The following is a 9,657-nucleotide window of genomic DNA, read 5'->3' as shown; positions in this document are numbered from 1 at the left end:
ATGAAGGAAATGGCATATTTGAATAAAAGAAATTACGTTTGCAGTAAACCAAAGAAATGGGCACGAAAATACTTTCAAGGTGCACAAAATAACGATATCCCTCTAAACAGGAAATGAGTTATTTGTTCACAACGAGGCCCAGTTGCGGTCAAGGGTCATTCATGCTTTCCCCGGGCGCGCAAACTGTCTCCCATCAGCGATTTGCATACAGCTGTTGACAAGTTCATTTTCGTTGCAAAGACAGAAACATGGAAGATTACTTGAAGACCGCGCAGAAGTTTCTGAGACAGTATGTCTCCCTTCCAGACAAGGTCTGCTGAAAGCATCATTTCATGTCACTTCGCAACCCATTTTTTTGTTTCAGATCATTATATTTAAAGTGGCCTGATGAGTGATGGGGTCAATGTGCATACAATGTACATGTACAAAATACAGCATAGCTTTATTGTGGACTATTGTTGAAATGAGGAACTGGTTGATATTTCAGTTGATAATGTGTGACCTAATAGAGTCACATTGCAATACTGTGCATGTCCAATGCCTCATGATAGGCTGTTCATAATAATACTAATAATTAATATTTTAGTAATAACTAATACTAATAAAATGTTGTAATGTTTTTTAAATTAATGTTTTCTTTTTTTTATTGTTGTACATTTGTTGTACAGTTTACTGTACCTGTGCATACCATTACCAGGCATGTGAGTCTTTGTTAGAAATATTATACTTCTTCTTCATGGGCTGAATTGAAACTCCCATGCACACTTGTATTTGTTTTAATGAGAGGGTTTTTAAATGTATGACCATTTTAACCCTGCTATTTCGGCAGCCATACGCAGATTTCGGAGGATGCATGCTTGGTATTTTCATGTTTCTATAACCGATCGATCTCTTGACATGGATTACAGGATCTAGCTTTTACGTGCGTACTTGGGCTTGTGCTTGCTTGTACACACAAAGGGGTTAAGGCACTAGCAGGTCTGCACATAATTTGACCTGGGAGACTGGAAAAATCTCCACCCTTAACCCACCAGGTGCAGCCAGGATTTGAACACTCAACCTTTCCGTAAAGGAGTCCGGCGTCTTATCCACTAGGCCATAGCGATTGCGCCTGTCACAAGTTTTATACAACCCCTACTTGAAACTTTTTAGTGAGGCCTGAGAGATTATCAAGGCCATATAATCCTGAACTAACCCTGCAGAAATGATGTCATACAGTCAAATATGAGCGTCCATTTAAGATTCACTCAGTGGGACTGTGAACCTCACACAGGGCTAAATCAGGTTATTGCCGGTTATAGCAGGACTTATCTGAAAAGCCTACATTTTACGAAAAAGGACAAGGTTGTATGCCATGAAGGGATATTGGTCAAGACTTTCATGACAAGGATGCTCTAGATGAATACATACTATAACGGACACAGGATGCCCTGTGTTTGGGGGTGGTTTTGGAGGTGTACATTTTATCAGGTGCACTTGAGAGGGCGCATGCAATGTATGGGGACACTTTGCTTGGTTCCAAGGATGACGCCTCATCACAGGTACCATGGTCTTTAGCTGATTCCAGTTTGCTGTGTTTTTCATACCTGTAATTTATGTTGACAGGATTTGGAATGGTGGGTCAAGCTCAGGTCCCCTCAGCAGATTCTCAAGAGCCATGCCACCTTCCTCTACTGTGAAATCTCCTTCTACATTCTGGCATTCCTTACCTTTGTGCATGGTAAACGTGTATAATTTATATAATTGAAACTCTAGGATAAATTATGATGTGTTTGACTCGCACAAAGAGACAGAGGCTGATCGACTTAGCTTAAAAACAAGATCAGTGAAATGCTGAGCGTTGGATTGTGCCAAGTGTGTAATAATAAGTGTTTGTGGGTGTGCCGGATGAGATGAGATTGTCATTTTTGTTGTGTCTTACTCCTCACTCAGTCACTGTATATTATGAATAAGTAATTATAAATAAGTAACATTCAGTTGCAAATGTAAGGAAAACATCACAAACCTGGTCAGGGAATGGAACCCCTTTTGTTTCAGTTTGTAACATTGTACTTGTAGATCGGAAATTGTCACAAATATTTTTATAAGTAACTTGTTCAAATGTTCCTATTCCAGCCATGCAAAATGGAGGCCGATACAAGTGGTTATGGATAGCAACAATTTTACACGGTCTGACAGTGGAGTGCGTCAGCTACTTTGTGCCCGACATCGACAACTTCTGGCACGCTCAGTCTATGATCATGCTACTTGGGCAGCGACTGCCCCTTCACATTATTTTTGTGTGTAAGTTGATGTATTGTGATCGTGTGTGTTTTGATGTTGTTGATACTGATTGTTTGTGTTTGACTGAAATGTATATCTAATTTATTCTTTGTAGCCACCTCAATTTTTATTCTTTGAGATATATATATATATATGAAAAGAAATCGAAACAGATAGACTGCTAAGGTTCCAAAATGAAGAATTAAAAAACAAGAAAGGTTACTTTATGGAGTTTTAATTACAGACAAAACAAAACATTCACGAGAATGTCAACCTAATGGTCTTCGTAGTGAACAGACATACGCATAATTATAAAATAAATAAAAGAACTTAGCTGAGAAGGCATTGAATTCAGCATCTACATCAAGATGACGAGAGTCGAAAACTCTCTCAGAAGTCGAATTCAGCGCCTACTCAGCAATCTTTCATTTATTTGTCTTACAGTTATGATTATTTGTATGTCTGTCAACTATAAGTACAATGACCATCGAGTCGACGTGCTTGAACATAATTTGTTTTTGTCTATAATTAAAAGTTCTATAAACTAACCTTTCTTTTTTGATATATATGTAAAAAGTTTTTTTTTTTAAATTGGCTTGTTTGTTTTAGTTCCCTACCTACTCTCTTTCTTGTTTTGGAGCAGAGTATATATATATATTTGCATGGTAGTTTGTATCTCTATTTTTAGCATCTTAATTTTGTTTCTTTTTATGCCTTCAGATCCAGCCTTCATTTACACAGCCTGTGTTGCTGTGTCACACATGAATCTGCGCTGGTGGGCTGAGCCGTTTGCAGGTTAGTAATTTTAACAGTGAATTTTTCTGTGCATAAACATCAAACTCAAAAGAGAAATATCAATAAACATTCAACTTTTTCATCCAGAACATCCAGTTAAACATGCTTAGTGTGAACATTAATTTGAAATATATTATCTGCTTGGCAGGTCACAGGTTTGTAGCTTATAACAGCCTCCATTACGAACGTGTTGCTCGTGCATGAGTGCATAAAATGATTTGATCTTTTTCTATGATCAGCAGACAATGCTTTGGCAGTTTCAGAAGTGTTCTTTTACTCACAAGTCATACACATGCATGAATGCGTAAAATTATTTAATCTTTGTTTATGTTTAGCAGATTGTGCTTTTTGACTCACATGCGTAGCAAAAGTGAGTCTATGTACTCACCCGAGTCGTCCGGACGTCCGTCCGGAAAACTTTAACGTTGGATATTTCTTGGACACTATTCAGTCTATCAGTACCAAATTTGGCAAGATGGTGTATGATGACAAGGCCCCCAAAAACATACATAGCATCTTGACCTTGCTTCAAGGTCAAGGTCGCAGGGGCCATAAATGTTGCCTAAAAAACAGCTATTTTTCACATTTTTCCCATTTTCTCTGAAGTTTTTGAGATTGAATACCTCACCTATATATGATATATAGGGCAAAGTAAGCCCCATCTTTTGATACCAGTTTGGTTTACCTTGCTTCAAGGTCAAGGTCACAGGAGCTCTTCAAAGTTGGATTGTATACATATTTTGAAGTGACCTTGACCCTGAACTATTGAAGATAACTGTTTCAAACTTAAAAATTATGTGGGGCACATGTTATGCTTTCATCATGAGACACATTTGGTCACATATGATCAAGGTCAAGGTCACTTTGACCCTTATGAAATGTGACCAAAATAAGGTAGTGAACCACTAAAAGTGACCATATCTCATGGTAGAAAGAGCCAATAAGCACCATTGTACTTCCTATGTCTTGAATTAACAGCTTTGTGTTGCATGACCTTGGATGACCTTGACCTTGGGTCAAGGTCACATGTATTTTGGTAGGAAAAATGTGTAAAGCATGTGAGTCGTATGGGCTTTGCCCTTCTTGTTTAGTGAATAAGTTATGCTTATAGCAGTCTTTATTTGCACACAAGTCATACATGCGTTTTAACATCTTGTTCCCAGTGGGTTTGAGTGTTGTGCTGTTTGACATTCCCTTCGACATCATGGGCATCAAGCTGCTGTGGTGGACATGGCACGACGATGACCCCAACATCTTTGACCGTCACTACTGGGTTCCTTGGACGTCATACTACTTTCATGCTACATTCGCGAGCAGCTTCACCTTCATCTTCATGGGAGTGCGAGCGCTCTTCTGCACTCATGTTCCCAAGTTTCAATCAGCCGGGTAAGTTTATGAACTGGATTTAGTACAATATATGATAGGTAAAGGACAAGGTAGTTCAAAAATAAAACTTGAAAGTGAAAGTCTGTACCAACTGACTTCCAAGATTCTAAGGCTTTCCTTCAAAGTTAAACAAGAGAAAAGAAATGTATCCCTGCACAAGTAATCTGTAAGGACCATCAAAACCATAACGAGAAGATTTAGAAAAAAAATAAAGAAAATTAAGGTGTCCTGTAGTTAAAATGATTAAGTTTCCTCAGATATTGGTTTTTTTTCTGTCTGTTTTTCATAAAGCAAGGCAGTTTTAATTGTTCATCCACTTGCCCTTTTTCTGCCATAGCAGAGCAACATACTTGATTCTGGGAAAGGTTATTACTTTTTTTGTTCAAGAGCAGGATACATTTCTTGCAGATATTCTTGATTTTAGCTTTCAGGAGAGAATGTATATTTTTGTGTATGCTACCTGTAACTGTGATTTAATATTTTCTGCAGGTTTTTCTGTGAGCTTGTCTGTGCCATAATCACTGGCCTGTTCTCCATGCCCCTGGGAGTTATTCAGTTCATACCTGTGTACCACCCTCTGCACGACTCGCTTGGTATCCACTCTGAGGTCTGTGTGCTCATGCTGATCACGGTCTACGCTATGATCGTCTGGAGTGCTGATCGATACCCGTTTGAGACCGCCCGTGCCTACAATGCTATAGGTAAAGTTACCCTGGCAACACAAGATTACTATGGATAAGCTTCAAGATTGCTGTAATTATAGATTTCCAGCTGTAGTGAGTACATCTGGCTTATATTTCAGTCCACAAGTTCATTGTTTTTTTCATGTGTGGGCCTGTGTTTCTTTTTCCTATCATTCAAATATAACTTCGTCTGAAAGTACAGCACTGCTGCCGACGAAAACAGATGAACGTAGCCAAAGTTGAATTCCAGAAGGGGTTCGTATCCCGGCCGCTCCTGGTGGGCTAAGGGTGGAGATTTTTCCAATCTCTCAGGTCAACTTATGTACAGACCTGCTAGTGCCTTATCCCCCTTCGTGTGTACAAGCAAGCTCAAGACAAAGTGTGCATGGACAAATCCTGAGATACATGTCAGAGTTCAGTGGGTTATAAAAACACGAAAATACCCAGTATGCTTCCCTCAAAAGTGGCAAATGGCTGCCTAAATGGCGGGGAATAAATAAGCATGCATGTAAAAACGTGGGAGTTTCAGCCCATTGACGAAGAGGAGAATTCCAGAAAGATGCAAAACTTCTCTTACCAGACCAGATAGAGCAAAACCAATACAGGGAAAGGCACCTATAGACTGATGCTTTGTACCGCAAGACATGCACAAGGACCCAAAGCTGCAATCTAGCATTTGAAGTTTGCAGCTGAGCATAGCCTACCAGGTATTTTTTATGTGCATGTTTTTTGTTAATCATCCGTCTTATCGGTTTGTGTATGATTTCAGGAAGCTCATTGGAGATAGTGCTGGGTGTAGTGATGCACTATGGGTTCTACGTGTACCTGGTGATGTTCTCCAAGCCAGAGAAGACACGGTCCCTTGGTTTCCACCAGCCTGTTGGACCCTGTGGAAAGAATGTGCCGGTTCAGACACCATTTGGCCAGGTGAGCTTGTGTGTGTCTTGGAGGTTACGGTTGGTTGAAGGGGGGTGGGATTGGATGCAGACATGTGCATGGTAGCTAACATCGTCATGCTGCAAGTCTGAGCAAATGTTTTTACCTGCAAAACTTGTTGATGTCAAAGTTACATTTTAAGCTATTATTTCCATGTGCCTAAAATTTTAGTGACCTAATATGGGGGCGGGGACTGGGATTATCTTATGCCTGTTGCTACTTATGACTTTTTGATTAATCTCTTCTCAGAAGTCAGTGTTTTTTTCCTCACCAAATCAGCAGGTACAACTAACACAGTTCATTGTCCCTCCTGTGTCATGCATTTCTCAAAAGTTTATTAAACAGTAGTTTTCTTCCACTGATCTTGAATTTCTCAATTCTTATGTGTACACTTATCCGCATGTCTTTGGTTTCTCAGGTGCTGAACAAAACCAAGTACCTCTGCATGGACACATTCTTCGAGGATTACTTTGACTTCAAATGTGTGAAGAAGTTGCCTGAGTCAGGCAAAGAATGGTACACCATCTGCGGCACTCCCTTTCCCAATCACATGGAGTACATCGTGGTGGTGTCCTCCTTCTGCGTTGTGGGTCTCTACTGGTACTGGCAACTGCTGCTCCGATCAGGCCCTCTGCCTAAAAGCCGTTCAGCTCGCAAGCACCCCAAAGCAGAGTAGAGAGGCTTTTGGTCAGGAAAAAATGTCCATCAATTGATCAGATGTGTGATACATTTCTTCATGCATCTTGCAAACAACTTAAAACCTTGTAAAAGGGTTTAGAAAGATTCTGTTCAAAGTCGTCATCTTTGTTATTTATTTAATCTATTTTCAATTGTGTGTGCTGAACTGTTCAACTGATTTTGTTGTTGTACTTTTGATTCTTGTTTTTGTGCATTTGCCATTTTATTGTTAATGATCATGTGCCCACTAGTTAATTCGCTACCGCATTGACAGCACCATACATTTGCCATTTTATTGTTAATGATCATGTGCCCAATAGTTAATTCGCTACCGCATTGACAGCACCATACATTTGCCATTTTATTGTTAATGATCATGTGCCCAATAGTTAATTCGCTACCGCATTGACAGCACCATACATTTGCCATTTTATTGTTAATGATCATGTGCCCACTAGTTAATTCGCTACCGCATTGACAGCACCATACATTTGCCATTTTATTGTTAATGATCATGTGCCCAATAGTTAATTCGCTACCGCATTGACAGCACCATACATTTGCCATTTTATTGTTAATGATCATGTGCCCAATAGTTAATTCGCTACCGCATTGACAGCACCATACATTTGCCATTTTATTGTTAATGATCATGTGCCCAATAGTTAATTCGCTACCGCATTGACAGCACCATACATTTGCCATTTTATTGTTAATGATCATGTGCCCAATAGTTAATTCGCTACTGCATTGACAGCACCATACATTTGCCATTTTATTGTTAATGATCATGTGCCCACTAGTTAATTCGCTACCGCATTGACAGCACCATACATTTGCCATTTTATTGTTAATGATCATGTGCCCAATAGTTAATTCGCTACTGCATTGACAACACCATACATTTGCCATTTTATTGTTAATGATCATGTGCCCACTAGTTAATTCGCTACCGCATTGACAGCACCATACATTTGCCATTTTATTGTTAATGATCATGTGCCCACTAGTTAATTCGCTACCGCATTGACAGCACCATACATTCGTCTGTACATAGTTGCGTGCTGATTTTTGAGTGTGCATCCATAGCAATGAACACTATGCCTACATAATATAATTTCATATTTCTAAATGAGAGTGTGTGTGTGCTTTCTGTTGGGTGCAGTGAATTTTTGCGTGTTGTGCTCATAAGGAAAGGACAGACATAACTTGATAGAAATGCAAAGTCAACTTGCAGAAAAAAATTACTCCGGCACCAACCAGTGGTTGTGCTCAGGACTAGATCCACTAAAGAGTGATGAACTGATGATGAGACCATGACTTTTTATGTGATTAATTTATTTTTTTCTCTCTAAATCATAATCCTGCAAATATTTCTTTTCAGCAGCATTATTGATTTGTTGAATAAACAGTCACAGATTATTTGAGTTTGTTGTTTTTGTTTAGCCAAGCAGGTAGTTTCAAATGTACTAACTCTGTGCAGGATTTTCTCCTAATGCATGATAGAAAAAATCCCATCCGTGTGTACAAGGTACCTGCTGTGAATGTGAACAGCTTCTTCAAAGAATCAAATGTCTTATTTCAATGCGTCTTACACTTGGAATTCAAATGAACAGGGTTTGTAATCAGCATTTTGGTACAACAACAAAAAGCAGATCACTTGTATTTTGTGTCCTGTAAACTCCAATTGAGCTGTCCGTAGTTCTGACAAGAGAATTCCCTGCCATTGTTAGTACATTGTATACCTATCATTTATTGATTACATCCTTTTTGTTAGTTGTCAGAAAGCTTCATGGGCATTTATTTTCAAGTTAATAATGTAAAAGTTTCTCACAATCTGTCCTGTCTTTTCTCAATAGATTTAGCAAATGCTTTACATGTTGTGGTTGCCATGCAGTCATTGCCTATCAATATATTTTGAATGAGGAGGAAGCATAACACCTTGGATGACAGATTTGTATTTTTCTAGTCAGACATTGAGAAGTCCACATTGTAAAGCCCTTTTTTTCAGGATTTTTTCCTGGACTTTTATTAGTATTTAAACAAAGGGAGTTGTTTAGACCCATAACGAATGCTTCTACATAACTGCTGTCTAGATAGCATGACTATTGAATGATCGGTTTTGAAGTCATTACAAAACTCCTACATGTGCAATATGTCATACTAGAGTATATAGAGGCCATGATTTACAAATGTTTACTTTAACTCTAGTGAAAAATACTCAACACTTTGTCGCCATTTACCTGGTTTGTTAGTTGTCTATTACTAAGTCATATCAACCATGTCATACCTTCTAATAAAAAGAAAATGAAACTAAAATATTTACGTGTTATCTAATTATAGATAAGAGAGAGAGGTCCGGTGTGTATGTGGGAGAGAGCTGTTTTTAAAATGGTGTGAAAAGTACTCTGTCACAATACAGTAATAATTTAGAAAAAAATAACATTTAAAAAAAGTTGCATAAAGCGAAAGCAAAACATTTTGTCTGTTACCCTAAACATCAGTCCTGGCCGACCAAGACAAGTCTGTCTCTGTATCATGTTTACCGGAAACCTAGCTCGCATAAAATGGATTAATGTCCTTTGAAACAACATCGTATCTATATTTTTTTGGATACAGAAAAAATCAAAGAATCTAATGAACCACTTTTGTGTTTGTTACTGTATTTTTGATTTCCAGCAAAATTTTGAATAACGAATAACTATTATCAAGCTCAAATACATCCCATTGACCGGGACAAAGAATCTAACTAAAATTACAATCAATTTGATTGAAAAAATTAGGTTACGACAAGCTTCAACTTTTTTTTTTAAAGCCAAATATGACATCTAAGACATTTATGAATTTTTTTTTTTAAAAGAGTAATATGTCTGGGTATACCATCTGGAAGAATTCACATGTAAAGTTTCATGAACAT

At 38.3% G+C, this 9,657-nt stretch overlaps 2 protein-coding genes across 2 annotated transcripts in view; both read left to right on the top strand.

Annotated features, from left to right (window-relative positions):
* LOC138959507 (ankyrin repeat domain-containing protein 54-like) overlaps positions 1 to 9,657 on the top strand; it is a 96,039-nt gene that overhangs the window by 34,292 nt on the left and 52,090 nt on the right. The window lies entirely within an intron of this gene.
* Positions 125 to 9,059, top strand: LOC138959491 (uncharacterized). Its single transcript, XM_070331009.1, has 8 exons — positions 125 to 311; positions 1,606 to 1,720; positions 2,116 to 2,283; positions 2,983 to 3,057; positions 4,221 to 4,443; positions 4,933 to 5,144; positions 5,896 to 6,053; positions 6,481 to 9,059. Exons 1-8 carry the CDS (start codon positions 249 to 251, stop codon positions 6,736 to 6,738), a joined length of 1,272 nt encoding a protein of 423 aa, XP_070187110.1. The 5' UTR covers positions 125 to 248; the 3' UTR covers positions 6,739 to 9,059.

This window comes from Littorina saxatilis, linkage group LG2, assembly GCF_037325665.1.
Source record: "Littorina saxatilis isolate snail1 linkage group LG2, US_GU_Lsax_2.0, whole genome shotgun sequence".
In the NCBI taxonomy this organism is placed as follows: domain Eukaryota; kingdom Metazoa; phylum Mollusca; class Gastropoda; order Littorinimorpha; family Littorinidae; genus Littorina; species Littorina saxatilis.
Note: the sequence above shows the minus strand (reverse complement) of the source record. Positions and strands in the feature narration are given on the sequence as shown.

Coding starts and splice junctions, on each gene's coding strand:
- LOC138959491 (XM_070331009.1), top strand. CDS start 249: ATGGAAGATTACTTGAAGACCGCGCAGAAGTTTCTGAGACAGTATGTC. Junction 4,444..4,932: donor CCCAAGTTTCAATCAGCCGG/GTAAGTTTATGA, acceptor TATTTTCTGCAG/GTTTTTCTGTGAGCTTGTCT. Junction 6,054..6,480: donor TTCAGACACCATTTGGCCAG/GTGAGCTTGTGT, acceptor TTGGTTTCTCAG/GTGCTGAACAAAACCAAGTA.